Source organism: Meriones unguiculatus, chromosome 7, assembly GCF_030254825.1.
Source record: "Meriones unguiculatus strain TT.TT164.6M chromosome 7, Bangor_MerUng_6.1, whole genome shotgun sequence".
NCBI lineage: Eukaryota > Metazoa > Chordata > Mammalia > Rodentia > Muridae > Meriones > Meriones unguiculatus.
Genome location: NC_083355.1, coordinates 93,134,997 through 93,150,055, shown reverse-complemented (window position 1 = coordinate 93,150,055; position 15,059 = coordinate 93,134,997). Strand labels below are relative to the sequence as shown.

The 15,059-nt window shown below is 42.3% G+C and overlaps 1 protein-coding gene across 8 annotated transcripts in view; it reads right to left on the bottom strand.

Annotated features, from left to right (window-relative positions):
* The window catches only part of Gpatch2l (G-patch domain containing 2 like), a 48,984-nt gene that overhangs the window by 19,464 nt on the left and 14,461 nt on the right, over positions 1-15,059 (bottom strand). For 4 of the 8 annotated variants that reach the window (XM_060387904.1, XM_060387905.1, XM_060387906.1 and 1 more), the window contains exons 3-8: positions 14,961-15,025; positions 11,556-11,732; positions 10,594-10,673; positions 7,120-7,187; positions 5,606-5,660; positions 3,506-3,591 (exon numbers count right to left, since the gene is read on the bottom strand). In XM_060387904.1, the coding sequence (XP_060243887.1) occupies positions 3,506-3,591; positions 5,606-5,660; positions 7,120-7,187; positions 10,594-10,673; positions 11,556-11,732; positions 14,961-15,025 (531 nt within the window). The other 4 variants (XM_060387907.1, XM_021653037.2, XM_060387908.1 and 1 more) reach the window with 3 other exon arrangements.

Below are 15,059 nucleotides of genomic sequence, written 5' to 3'. Positions count from 1 at the left end.
GCATGTGTGTGCTCACACATGTGTTTTTATGTGTGCGCTTACACACAGATGCATATATGTGAGCACAGATACCAGAGGTTAGTATTAGGCCCTTCCTCAATTGTTTTCCGACCTGGGGCTCACTGATTTGGGCTGGAATGGCTGCTCAGCAAACCCCAGGGATCCTCTTGTCTCTGCTGGCCCAGTGCTGAGATTACAGATACACACTGTAATGCTCCACTTTTAAAAAAAATGGGTGCTAGGGCTTGAACTCAGGTCCCAGGGCTTATACAAGTCCTTACCAACTAAGCCACCTCCCTTGCTGCCTGTGACTACATTTTTTTAAGGTTTCTCAGATAACTTCCAAGTAGAGTCAGGGTTGAAAACTATCACCAAACTTAAGTATTTTTAGAGTGAACCTCCAAATTACTGAATGGCACAATAACCACAAAAGTCTCCTTCCCACCCTCTACACCTAGCAAATGACACACCCACATAGTGCTAAACTACATCTCATTATTTATTTGAGTAAGTGAAATGCTAACCTACAATATTTGAGGCCACTCACCACAACCCAGTGGCCTCAGTGTATTCCGGGATCCCAAGCTGCATGTGGCTTTGGAGGTGGCCATGTTCAGATGCTGAAGTCGAGCAGAATGCAAATGGCAAGTGTCCAGCAAGGAGGTGGCTCAGCTCAGATCCCTGACAGGAGGGAACTTTCAGAGCCCAGGCACGATTATCAGACTCTTTGTGCTCTTAAAGGAGAGTAATTATGGCATGTGAAAAAAGGGAAGCACTCCCTCAGGAACTCTTCCCCACATGCTTCCCAAGAGGCAGGAGAGCCATTAAAAATTCCATGATGAAGAGGAAAAACAGCCTGGGAACAGCCAGGAGGCAATACAGCAAATTAATACAGCAGCCCTCCTCAGGGAAAGCTGCGATAAAACAGGAAACACTTCTCTCTTTGCAAAATAAAATTATACCACTAATGATAACACAGTCACCACACACATGCACAAATCGTTCTAATGATGGGTGTAAAATTCCCAGTGCTGCCCAGATGCTTTGAAAGAAATTTCTTCCTACTACAAATAAAATGGGACAAGGAAAAGATAAAATCTCCATTCGAAACACTCTTTAATGCAGTCATTCAGCTGGCCTCTTGTCTAGCACTCTCCACACCCTGTCCTTGATTTGAGGCTTTTGCTAAACGATCCGCTCTCCCTAAAATTCACTGCATGGTTCCAATCCCATCTTAGAAGTCTCCCAAACTAGTTAGACAGGTCCTGCTCCAGTGACACCATGCTGCATGGGACCCCATCACTCTGAAGGTGCTTGTGCTATCCCAAAGAACTCAGTGTTTCTCACTCCTGTTTTCTGAAACCTGCACTGAGGGCATCTGCTCCATCATCCACACAGAGCAGCATCTGCCAAACCTTTGGGAGCCCTTCATTAAGTTGAGAACTATGGGGGAGCAGCAGATATTACACATACAACACATACAAAATGCATACACATGTAGTTTTAGGCCAAATACACACATAATTTAAAACAAAGAAAAACTTAAGGATAAGATAATGAATGTTAATTCAAACGTTTTTCTTCCCCAAACCAAAGAACACGCATCCAGCCTACTACTCTAAAGAGACAAGACAAAGACAGCGTGTAATCACCCTCGTTCTCTCTCCTTTACTTCTAGCAAGAGCTTGAAGCAACAGCAGCTCTCTTCTGATCTGTGTGCACTAGAAGTTTGGCTGAGACTCCTTAATGTTTCCAAGGCCAGCCATGCACAGTGTCTGGCAGTCACAAGAGCAACACTAACAATAGTTAACAGGATGCACAAAGAATCATGAATCTAGCACTGGGTCCTGGCCATGGGTGAGGCTTCTAATGAAAGAGAAAAGTGCCAGTATAGCCCGGGTAGTACTCATGGAGAAAGGAGGGCAGAGTAATCCACTCTGTGTGCTGGATTTATGTGGTGCTGTTCATCTGGTCTTCCCAAAGAACATACAGCCATACTCTAATATCAAGACAAAATGCAGAGGCATGCTCTTCTATGAACTGAAATCTAGAATACTTCCCATGGAGCTGCATCAGGAGCTCTACCTCTGTGTGTCATAGCTTTTAGGTGCAACCTTTTTCATAGCTGTCAGTTTCCACACCTGATTTGTCATGAGAGCTTCATTTCTCGACAAAAAGCCTAGCACACAGTAGAGTCAGCAAATGCTGAATGAATGAATGGTGAACCAGCAGCATGACAGTGACATAAAGGCCTACAGTGGAAGTTTGAATCACCCCGCAATTTCACATTCTTAGCCACACTATTTCCAATAGCCTCTCTTCTCCACAGACCTTCCTTACCAAAATACTTCCTAGCAGAAAGACTAGCAGTAGACTATAAAACAGGGCTCATCATCCAAACTCAACAGAACTGTGTCTAAAGAATAGTAACTCCTTTGTGCAGTCTACAGCACAAATCTATGAGCGCATTTACCTAAGAGCTGACTAATAAAAAAGCACCAGAAGTTGGGCATAGTAGTACACCCTTTCAATCCCAGCACTGTGAGGCAGAGACAGGTGGATCTCTGTAAGTTCAAGGCCAGCCTGTTTTACATAGTTACAGGACAGCCAGGGTTACATAATGAGAGTGAGAGCCTGTTTCAAGAGACCAAAAACCAAAAACAAAAACAGCAAAACCATCACAACCTTGAAAGAGAAATTCTTTATGCTACCAAAAAAAAAAAAAAAAAAAGTTCTTTGGTCTAGACTGTTAGCTGTCCTACACATAATAATGATACTAAGAAATGCTATCATCAAACTTCTATGTCATCTGAATTAAGAGAACCCATGAGAGATGTGACAAATATATACAAAATTGCTAACAAGTGCCAGACTCATGTGCTGGGATTTATTAAGGAACAAGACAAGGTCTCTACATCCTAGTGAGAAGGACAATGCGGGAGGGATAAAATTTTAAATCAACCAGTGCACATACTCATTATAGACAAGAGTAAGAACTTGGTGAAGACAAATATAACCAGATGGTGCTGCAGGTGGCCATTAGGTATCCAGGGGCTCAAGAGCTTTGTAAGCAGAGGGAATGAAAGCAAAGGTCCAAGGCAGGAAGGGCTGCCATTCTATAAGAAAATGGAGCTCCCTGGTACTGCTAGATCTTTCCCCTCAGAGAGGGACAGGTCTATATGAAAGGAAGCTAACCATGTTGGTAGAAATCAGATTATGTAGGGTTTTGCAGGTCATGGCAAGAGACATTAATGTTCTTTGATGATGGGCTTTTAGCAGCAGAAATAATGTGAAATATGAGTCAGAAGACATAGGCTACAGTTCAGACAAATCACATACAAGCCATGTGGTCACAGGAAAAGTCCTCAGCCCTCAACCTGCTTCTGCATCTGTGAAACACCAACTGACAAATTGGATCCTGTGCACATACACGTAGAATCTCAAGAGTTATGAGAAGGGACACAGCATTCTCCAGAAGGAAGCTGTACCACTGGAAGCCAATTACCTGGCAGAGCAGTGTGCAGGTGAACACCTTCGATGAGGAGCATCGGCAAGAACATCCAGGGAGTAAAGAGGAGACAGAGGATTCAACTGTGGGGATAAATGAGATGAGATAATTTTAGTAAGGATTAAATGAAACAGGCCTGATTCCAAAGAGAGCCAACAAGCTCTTTAACAACTCCTAACCCTTCTCCCTAAACATCGATATCAGTCAATAAAGATATGCATGTCTAAGCTTATGTCCCAGCACATAGCAAACAAACTATTCCCATCAAACAAAACTTTTATGCAAGAATCACTTAAATGGCCAAACACAGGACTTCTTAATGGACACCTATCAATTATCCACTGTGTATCAGCCCCTCTCCCAAGAGGGCTAGCATGAAATTGCCTTTTCAAGGACAAATGCACAGCACATCCCAGTGTACACTGTAAGTACAGTGTAAAGTAAGGTGCCTAGAGTTAGATGCCTAACTGAAATATCACTGAGTTGCTTCACATTAAAAAGTAGCATCATCTCTGAGCTTTGCTAGCCTCCTCTCCAGGATGTATCACTGGCCATCTTACCTGTCTTATAATAGGGATACCGGCAGCACTAACTCAAGTTCTACTTTTCAGGTCATAAAGTAATTTCAGTTTCTCACCTAATTACCTTAAAAGGTAAGTGAGATGGTAAGAGAACAGTGCACATGTTAGCACAACATCCTCAGCACCACACCAAAATTTCAAAACCAAAAAGGAGGCTGAGGAACACATGGGATACTGTGTACAAAGCACCACACTTTGTTTGCCCTGTAGCCTTCTTTGTACTTTCCCCACAATAAACAGTCCTTTGAAAATGGATACCTTAATGACTTAAGACTGACTGAAAGACCTTGAGTGGTAACTTGAAACGTACTTAAAAAGAACAGAACTAAGCTAGTAGACACAGCTCTGCAACTTTAGGAAAATAGCTGAAACCTGCAGAGCATGTTCCTCACTTGTACATAACAGATGTGGAGGAGATGATGGCCCGAAGTCCCCTTCTGCCTGTGCATGCTCTGAAGCAAATACAACCCGCACTCTAGCTTAACAGTCCTCTGAATCTCTTGCACGCCAGCCACCTTCATGACCCTTTGCTTATCTGCCTACTACCCACTACCCACACAACTATTTATCTAGAACTTTTCTTTACACCAGTTACTTATACTCAGCTTTGTCCTGTTTCCACAAACTAAGTTTGGCATTGTAATTACATTTCTCTAATATATATTATAATATATAACAAAGTGCTTGACGTAAAATCATCTCATAAACATACACTGGCTTTATCTTCTACTTTTATTGTGAACTGGCAACTTCACAGGTAACTTTCCAAGTGTGAATGGTGCAACATAATAAACTACCAAGTAGTCTCCAAAATGACCAAGCAGCCAACCACAGAGCAAGGGAAGCCTGAGAAGCCTTGCCCATCAGTCTCTACCAACTTCACTAAGGTTTAGCAACCCCCCCCCCCGAACTGAAAACGTTTCAAATGTCTATAAACGTAAGTACCACCACGATGAACCACTTTTAAATACTAGATCCCACTCAAAGGCCTGAATATGTCAAGGCCTCCCCCAATAGGGAGATAGGGAAAAAAACTAAGGGAAACAGCTCTAAGGCTTTGGACACTTCCCCCACAGGAGTTCAGCTTTCTGTTTACTATGTTCAGACTGTCACAGCACAGGTTTTGAGTGGCAAACTAAGCCAGAGACAAGGAGAATCACTCTACATGTTTAATCAAAGTTCCAGCCAGAAACAAGGGGTTCATAGCAGAAGACCCAAACTTTGTTCTCAGCACTCATGTCCAACAGCTCACAACTGCCTGTAACTCCAGCTCCAGCAGACATGATGCCCTTGGGCCTCTGCAGGCACTGGAGCTCACACACACACACACACGTAAAAATAAGCCTTAGAAAAAGAAACTAATAAAACCAGGCTTCCCTTGAAATGTGTGTCACTAAAAAGAAACTGACAACTGCAGCTGAAACTGGGAACAGCTACAGCTCTTACAGATGAGCATCGCACAGTCTGAGAACATGGCTCAAAAGTCAGAGTAATGACGAAGATGACTCCTACTCACCTCGTGTGCACACGCAGAAATGTGAGGGAAATCAGAAACCAACGCTTTATTCCTTCTAAAGAAAAGGAAATGGAATGATAAAATAAAGATGACCCCCCCAAAAAGTGATCTTACCTGATTTCGTTCTCTTTTCCCAGCTGATGGTAACCAGAAACTAAAGAGAATAAGAGGAAAGAAAATGATAAAGGAAGTGATAAGATAAATGGCGGGATACTGAAGTGAAGACAGGAAGGACTGGGAGAGGTGTACCTGAAGAGGGATGCGGGCTATGTGGGAACAACAATCTTACTGAAGTAACCCTTCAATGGAGATGCTGAGCAATGAAAGGCAAAAAGCCGGACCAGGGGGAGTCAATTAAGGCTACAGCCTGACAGTCACATATCTTGGCTGTTCAGTGAGAAAAGGTTTCTAACTCCAAAATTAGTATAGGACTGCCACTGGGTACTGACCATGATATATAAGGAATAAACTGTACAAGTTCTTACAATGTGGGGCTTTTTTTTTCTGCATGTGTAGGTTTGTATGATATGTAACATGTGTGTGTCTACAAGTGGGTAAGTTCACAGGTATACATGTGTGTGGAGGCCAGAGGTTGATGTCGGATGGATATCTTCCTGGATCATTCTCCATTTCATCTATTGAGACAAGATCTCTTACCGAACCTAGAGCTCACTGTTAGCCAGCTTGCTCTGGGATCTGCTTTTCAAGTGCCGATGTTACAGGCAGGCCTGCCACACCTGTCTGCTTTTTCACGTGGGTGATGGGAATCCAGACTCTGGACCTTATGCTTGATCCACTGAACCATCTCTCCAGCCCCCACATGTATGTATTTATTCAGCAAATATTTTTGTCATGGAAGACCCAATAGGAAGGCAAAACAAACAGCAAAGCCAACAATTTAGAAGATGAAGCTGTTACGAGAAAGGCAGATGATTCCTGAATAGTTACATGTGAGCTTCCCACTGTATTCACCATGGAAACAAGGACAAAAAGATTTCTCCATAAAGAGTTCTGAAGGGGAGCAGAAGTAATCGGTCATTTACAATGACTATTTTAAAAAAATTAAGAGAGAAAAATGTATTGAAAATATGGCATCTTAGTGGTGGATATGAATACAACACCTAGAAATACAACAGGCAACAGAATAAAAACTACTCTAGAAGGAAAAGCAAACTACTGTCATAACTTTAGGGATTTAGCCACCTCAAATTTTTTTACTTATTGTTGTGCCACAGCACGCTTGTGAGGGTCAGAGAACAAGTCTGTGGTGTGGTACTTTTCTTCCGCCTTTACGTGGACTCTGGGACTGAACTCTGGTTGTCAGACAAGCAACACCAGATGGCAAGCACTTTAGCCACTGAGCCATCTTGCCAGTCTGACTTCAGCCATCTTCACTGTTAAGAAGTAGCAATCTTTAAGATCTCCTTTTTCAGCTCTGCAATCTAATATAAAGGTTGCTTTATAAATGCCTTCTCTGCCTCCTTCTCTCAGTACCAGGTAGGACAGTCACTTACTCTTTCTGCCGGGGGTCACTGATGATATGGCTTATCCTCTCAGTTCCCAGACTGCTTATGCTGGTCTCCTAAAAGGACAAGAGCAAGAGTGTCTTCTACGCACAGAAGCAAATATATGCAATGAGACCTCAAAATCGTGTCAACCTTAAAGATCCAAAAATTCTTTAAAAAGCCATATAAATACTGTTTGTTGAACTTGAGGTTTCTTCTGTTTTCAATTTAGTTTTGTGTAAATGTGTAGACAAGCACGTGTGTGGCATGCATAAGTGTGGGTATGCATGGAAGCCAGAGGACCATCTCAGGTGTCACTCTTCAGGCATTGTCTACATGTATGCCAACAGGTAGGGCTTAGGCTAGGCTGTGTGGGCAGGGAGCCTCAGCTGTCTTCCTGTCTCCACCTCCCCAGTGCTGGGATGACAAGCCCGCCACCACACCTGACAGTTTTCTTCCCACATGGGTTCTGGGAATAAACTCTAAGTCTTCCGGAAGCACTTGACCAGCTTGAGCTCTGTCTCCAGCCCTGAGTTTATTTCTTAATTGTGTGAAATATAAAACTAATACCAAGTGCTGTTTCAACATGTGTATACACTGTTTACTGTCTATATGTGTATGTAATTTTAATGTAGTAATACTTCCTGGAGTACTAATATAATACTTCTTACGGTTCTAAAGTATAAAGAAGTAGAAAAACTTTTTCAGAAGACTCAACACTTTTTTGTTTTTTTGTGACTCGGTTTCACTATGTAGCTAAAACTGGCCTCAAACTCCTGCTCCAGATTCCCAAGTGTTGAGAAAGGAGGTTTACGCACACTCAGCAGCAGGAGCCAGTTTTTAGCAGAAGAGCACATGAAGCTCCGTGACTGAGTTTGACTGAAGCTCAACAACCATCACAGGCGAACGCTGACTGAAGCCTACCTGGTGAGACCCAAATATCCGTTGACTAAATGTCTACGTGTTATTTACAAAAACAACCAGCCAGGTTGGATAACCAAAGTTCAATGGTAGAGTGCTTGCCTGGTATGCACAGGCCGAGTTCAATCCCTATCACCACAAGAAACAAAACCCACAAGGATTATCACCACGTTCTATCCCTAGAACAACATTTTAAAGTAAAGTAAATGGATGTATACACTGATTCTTAACTTTGGGGTTCTCGGGACTGCAGTGTGAAAGCATACCCGTAACACCACAGCAAAGCAGTCATCTCCACCGCAGAGTGAAGGCACTCACCCTCCCCTAATTTGAGTACATTTACGATGATACCTGCCACAGCACCCTGCACAGAACCAAGAGCCACACACAAGAGTAAGTGCTACGTGAGAGGACACAAGTCACAGGCATGAGCATCAGCATTACTCAAACGCATCTTATCTTGGCAGATGTTGTGTTCAATTATGTGTATGAACTAGCCTAAAGAGTAGGAAACACTCTTTAGTAGAACCACCAGCTTTTGAAAAATTAATTTGAGGTCAGAGTCTAACAGGGGTGGGACTAAGTGGAAGGCTCACACATTTATTTTTCATCCCTCTGGCTACGCCTCCAGGTCACAGATACAGAATGGTAGAGGGCCAAGGGAAAAGATGGGTGAAAAATGAGCTATTTATTACAGCAGAAAAATTATTAACTTAAAATGCCATAATATTTAAATATACAGTTTATTACTGTGTAAATTACAAGCAGTACTTTGTGTAATTAGCAGCTCACTGGCAGGGAGCTGTGAATGAAACTCATTATTTATGATTACAGTTTAGAAAGAGAGGAAAAGGACTGGGGAGGGGGAAGAGGGGGAAAAGAGTGGTGACCTCTGCTAGAAGTGACAGATCTCCCTTTAAGGTGATGAAGATGAATTAAACAAGTACACACCACCCTATTCATTTGATATAACTAGCTGCATGTCCAATAAACCCTAGACTCCTCCTAAGCACACTGAAGAGAGCCTTCAAGATGAACAGACTCGCTTCCATGGAAGCAGAAGGCTCTTACTTTCTATGAGCTTAAAGAAAGGCAGCAGATGGTAGGGAGAGCGTTATTCTGCCTAGTAAACAGAAGGGAAAGAAAACCTAACTGTCCTCTACTCCTAAGCTTCTGCCTTCCTTAACCACATCTACACAGAAGTGTTCCTGTCAAGGACAAGCTCCCTAAACAGCACAGGGAGCAAGTGGCCCATAGTCTATAAATGAGGCAAGCCAAAAGAAACAGAATGTGATTTTTCCAATGACCAAATGCCTTTCTAGTTAGAGACTGAAATTGGAATATAAGGATGAAAAATAAGAATCTGGTTGGAGAGGTGGCTCAGGAGGTAAAGGCACTTGCTGCCAAGTCTGATGGCCTGAGCTCAATCCCCAGGATCCACATGGTAGAAGAAAAAAAGAGACTCCTACAAATCTCCTCTATGGTATATACACACAAATTAATTAACCTCACCCCCTTTTTTTTCTATTATTTTTTTCCATGCCCTAAACTTAAAAAAATAGCTCTCTGAGTAGACTACAACACAAAGCAGTAGCCAGATGACTATGACCCACAATCACACACATGGCTGGACAGACAGACAACCTTACAGCAGGTATTCTAGACGCTTGACAAACTCCTCCCCACTATTGTCCCTGCCTGGCTAGAGAACCTTTGTCTTAACCTATTTCTCAATCTCAAAGCTGGACTACAAATGAGATCAAGCACTAGGTACATGCCTTTAACCCTAGGACTCAGGGAGTTAGGACAATTTCAAGTTGAAGGCTAGACTGGGACACAAAGCAAGTAACAGGCCAGTTTGGACTTCACAGAGACCCAAAAATTAAAGGTAGTTCAAAAAGAATAAAGTTATCCTAGGTTCAAGTCTCTGCTCTGCTACTTTGATGCAGATAATGCCACACATCTCTCACTTCTCTAAACCTAAGTTCTTCTTGTGGGAGGAATCAAAGACCCAGTACCTAGCACAGATGTCCCTGGCAAGGACAGAACTGAAGGAGCAGTAGATGTCTCTGGGGCCACAAAGCAGCTCCTGGACTTTTGCAGAGCAGGCTTAGCGTTATTTTGTGAGGGGGTTGAGGAAAGGGGGATTGCTTCTTTATTACTGTTTAGTGTTCTCCTTTTAAATCAATTCTGGGATAAAAAGTCAAGTTAGGATAAAGATACATTCCTGAATTCAGGAGTTGTAAAAAAAAAAAACCAACCAAACAAACAAACAAACCAAAATAGTCTCTTAAAAAGTACTAAAGAGAGAGATCAAGTCAGCAGATTCATATGAAGTAGAGGCTGCATTAAGTATTTGCTTGATCAGAACATCTATGTGGATAAAGTATGTATCTTTCATGTTTGTATCCATTCAAAGCCCACATAATGTTCATTCACCCTTCTTAATTGCCTAATTAACTCAAGAGAGTCCTGTAATGCCTTCAATTGTCAGTAGGGCATGCAAATCCCATGGGGACTACCACCTTCCCACAGCACTGGAGAAACCATGAAATCTGTCACCTTCCCAGCCAGCCTTCTCCGCCCCTTCCTAAGGCACCGAGCTGCAGTTCCTGGCAACCGATTCAGACGGGCATGGTATCCTGTGGAAAGAAGGCTTCAGTTATTAACCACCCAAATCCATAAGCACATTAGAGTCCCCACCCCAGCACCCTCACAAGGCTATCTGCCAAAGACTTCCTGTGTTCATATCTTTGTCCTGAGCAGTAAGACCAAAGATGTGTCACTCTGAGCATGAAGCATCAACAAATACCAGACAATGACTGATCACTACTTCCTGAGAGTCCTAAATTTACAGAGTCAAAGAGACCTATAAAACAGTCCTGTTTGTTGTCACACATCTTAGGCAATGGCCCTGATATTCCAAAACGTGGACTGACTTGGTCACAAGCATGGAGCTAACTAAAGTGAAGCATCATCCCACTTCTGTCTCCTGTCATGGGCCCTTTCCACCCTATTCTGCTACTTTAGAACAGAAATAAAACAAAGGAACAGATAAGCATTGTGTCAAAGTACAAAATAACAAGATCACAAAAATAAATACATCTAAAGAAGAATTTTTAAACCATCTTCTTTAAAAAGAAATCCTATCTCATATGTGAATGTCCTTACAAAAGCTTGTTTCTTGTAAGAGCCAATCTTTCAAGCTTCCAATGAGCACTCAGGAAGCAGCACATCAGCTTTACAATGGGACCTGTAGCTGTGGCATGAGTGGTGCCAGGATTCCTAAATGTGGCACAGGCTGTCGATGCTCCTCATGTGTTACCTGGATTGACCTGGGAGAGAGAGAAGCCTGAGCTTTGAGACCCACCCTTGAATCCTCTTTCCAGAGGATCCTAAGCTAACTCCATGATTAGAGAGTAGTGCATGGCCAGGGCATGCGAGTACTTGAGGCAGGGCATGATGAGTCTTCTCAGAGAGAAGCATGAAGTCATGACCTCAACTTTCATCTTCTCCAAACTCACCTCTCTGAGCTGGCCGGGAAGGCAAAAGGAACGTGGGATCTGAGAGTTTATCCAGTCCGGAGTCCATTCCTTCTACGTCAGTGCAGTGGTCAGGAGCCCACTTGGGCAGAAGGTTATGGACTGTGAATCCTGGGACACATTCTCCTTCATAAAACCAATCACTCTGCTCATCATCCCCTAGAGCAAATAGATCATCCTGAGCTGTCATGTTAAAATACAAATGCCCGGAGGCTTCCTTAATGCCACAGTTGTGACACTGTCAAAGAAGGCAAAGTGTAAAAGACTGTGTCTAGTCCCTCTTGGTACACAGTAAGATGAGAACTGAGGCATCAACCTAGTTCCACATGAATGCTCGACTATTTTCACCACTTAAATAGCAAATTCTAAGATACAGCCTTATAGCCATCCACGTGGAAAATCCACAAATGTTTTATCTCTGTAAAATATACAATAGCTCCAACTTACAGTAAAGCAACTAATGCCTGGAAGCTAAGGTTAAGCTAGTAAATGAAGTCAGAATTTGAACCCAGAACCTGACAAACAAAGCCCAAAATATTTTCCACAAAAACCAAACTGCCTTCCTTACCACTACCCATGGTGTAGACAGAGTTCAAAGCCATAAATGTTCCTCAATTAAAAAATAAATTAGCTGTTATTGCTAGGAGGGTTACATGTTTACATGTTATCATAATAGATCGGTAAAGAATGTATGCCCACATTTTGTCTTGGCCTTGGTATCTCACTGATGGGACAGAAAATAATTTTGAACTAAAAATACGAACTCCTGGGGGAAAAAATAACCATAGAAACAAGCAATAAAAGAAATAAGTAATAAAACTCCCTAAGGCTTTTCAAGAAACTATGTGATCTGCCTGAGGCCATGTTGTTCATTAATGGTAAGGTCCCAACTAATATATCTAACCTGTTGGTTCAAACTTAGCTCTAACAACACCTCAGTTCCCACTACAGTGTATCCCTGCCTTCAAGACGGATAAGACACAGGCAGCTCTGTGCCTGCTACCTCATCCCCTTTCCAAACTACAGGAATAAAGAAAACTATTACAACAGCATCTGTAGTTCATGCCGCCTTCCTCTAACATATGCCACTAACACCCAGGATAATAACAACTCTCCAAGAGGGGCAGTGAGACTGCATTCTGCACAAAGTAGTTATTCCCACCATGCACCACAGAACTTGCTCTTTGATGTATATTGGTGTCTCACTATAAACACACTCTGCAAATAGCTGTCTTGAAAACAGGGATTCCCAAGCTTCAGCAAACCTCAGAAGCACCAGAAGGGCTTGTTAAAACCAGGATTTGGGGAAGTAAGGGAATGATGACAGATGGGAAGGAAGACACATGCCAGGTGAAATACAAGCTGCTGGGCCACATCTACCAAAATTTCTGACTGAATCAAATACTAGCAAGTTGCCCCATGAAGCTGAGCAGATCTGGGGAGCAAGTCTGAGAACACTACTCTGACATGCACCTACCCAGCCACTGGCACAGGTGATCAGGACGCGCACTGGCAAATATGGTTAGTTTCTATGCACGCTGCCATGCTTGTTCCACTCTCATCCAGAAACGTTTCTCAGGACATGCACCACAACAGGTAGACACATTAGACCCTGCTCTGGCCATGAATTACCACAGAATGGGAGCGTTGGTTCTTACAGCTCACTCATGATCCAATAGTAAAATTTTTTAAAAAGGACTTGCAGCTGGGCATGGTGGCACGCACACTCCTTTATTCCCAGCACTTGAGAGGCAGAAGCAGGAAGATCTCTGAGTTCGAAAGTGGCCTGATCTACACTGTGTGTTCCAGGGAATGAATAGGAACTTGCTGAGCTAGAAGACACTGTGAGAATATCATATAAGATCCTCTTGATTTCCTGCCATTTGCTTCTTTCTGCCTCCCTCTCCCAGAGATAGCCTTGGCAGTTTGATCCCCAGTGATTCTTTTTTCTACCCGTGGAATAGTCTAGTTTGGTGGTTTCCTGTACCCTCGCTTACACTTACCTGGATTTATCAACTGAATAGGGGCTGGGACATTTCAGGCAATGTTGTAAGGTGCCATGGTTATAAATAATTCCAAAGGCTGGAGAGAGAGTTTTGTGTTAGGATCACTCACTTTTCTTGCACTGTTCCTAGGTTCAGTTCCCAGCACCTACACAGTAACTCATAACAGTCTATAACCCTAGTTCCAGGGATCTGATGTCTCTTCTGACCTCTTCATGCTCATCCTCGCTCACGAAGCTCATACACACACTCAGAAAAAAAAAAAAAAATCAAGCAAATAATTATTATAAAATAATTCCCAGCTGTGGAATGCCTTAATAGAAAGCACAAAGAAATATGTAGCACAATAGGTGATTAAAAAAAATAAAAGCAGGGGTTGGGGAAATGTGGAGGGAAGGCTTAGTAGTTAGGAGTACTTGTTGTTCTTGCAGAGGACTTGATCTGACCAGGGATCAGACCTTCTTCTAATCTACAAAGTTACCAGACATACACATGGTACACATTACATACATGTGAGCAAAACACTCAGACACAAAATTTAAAAACATCTCAAAACAAACAAAATAAAAAAGTAACAGGTACAATGAACAAGAATGCGTGCACACACACACACACAAGTAAAGGCTATCGGTGAGGGTTTCTTCAGAAAAAAAAAAAAACATTTAAGTGAGGATACTTGGTGACTTTTAAAGATACTTATTAAATATTTACTTGGGGCACTACAGTGTTTGTTCATAGAACTCTGTAATAATCTTCAGACATTTAAATGTAAATAAGGTCAAAGTTATCCCTCAGTAAAAATAAGAAAATGTCATTCCCTCCAAAAAAGATTATGTATGAGAATATTATTGGTTATAATTACAAGAAACTTTCACAAGCTTAGCCTTGACACTCTGACTCCAGGGACCAATGATTCTCAAGCTATAAGCTACTATATAAGAACCACTTTAGGGACTTGTAAAAACCTACAGATTCCAGGGACCAACTCCAAATCTATCTTTCTCACAGCTCAGAAAATCTGGAATCTTCATAATTCCCCAAATGGCTCTCATATGCCTTCAATAAGTCATTTTATAGTCACCAGAATCAATCATTCAGGCAAAGTCCCAAAGCTGGAATCAAATTACTTTACAGGGGGCTGGAGAAATAGCTCAGCAGTTAAAAGTGTGTACTGCTCTTCCAGAAACCCAGGGTTTGCTTTCCAGCACCCATGTCAGATAGCTCACAACAGCTTAAAACTCCAACTCCAAAGGGATCTGATGCCCTCTCTTCTGGTGTCTGTGGGTGACTGCAAGCAAATACAATTCAGACACACATTTATAGACATAACTTAAAAATTAAAAAACAAGAGTCTTAACCAAATCTTTTAATATTTTAAGATTACCTTGTCGTCCTTCATCATTGGTGAAGAGCCCTGTGTCGCTGCTGCTGCATACACTGCTAGTTTCACTGAATGGGGGGAAATAAAGACAAGAGAACTCAG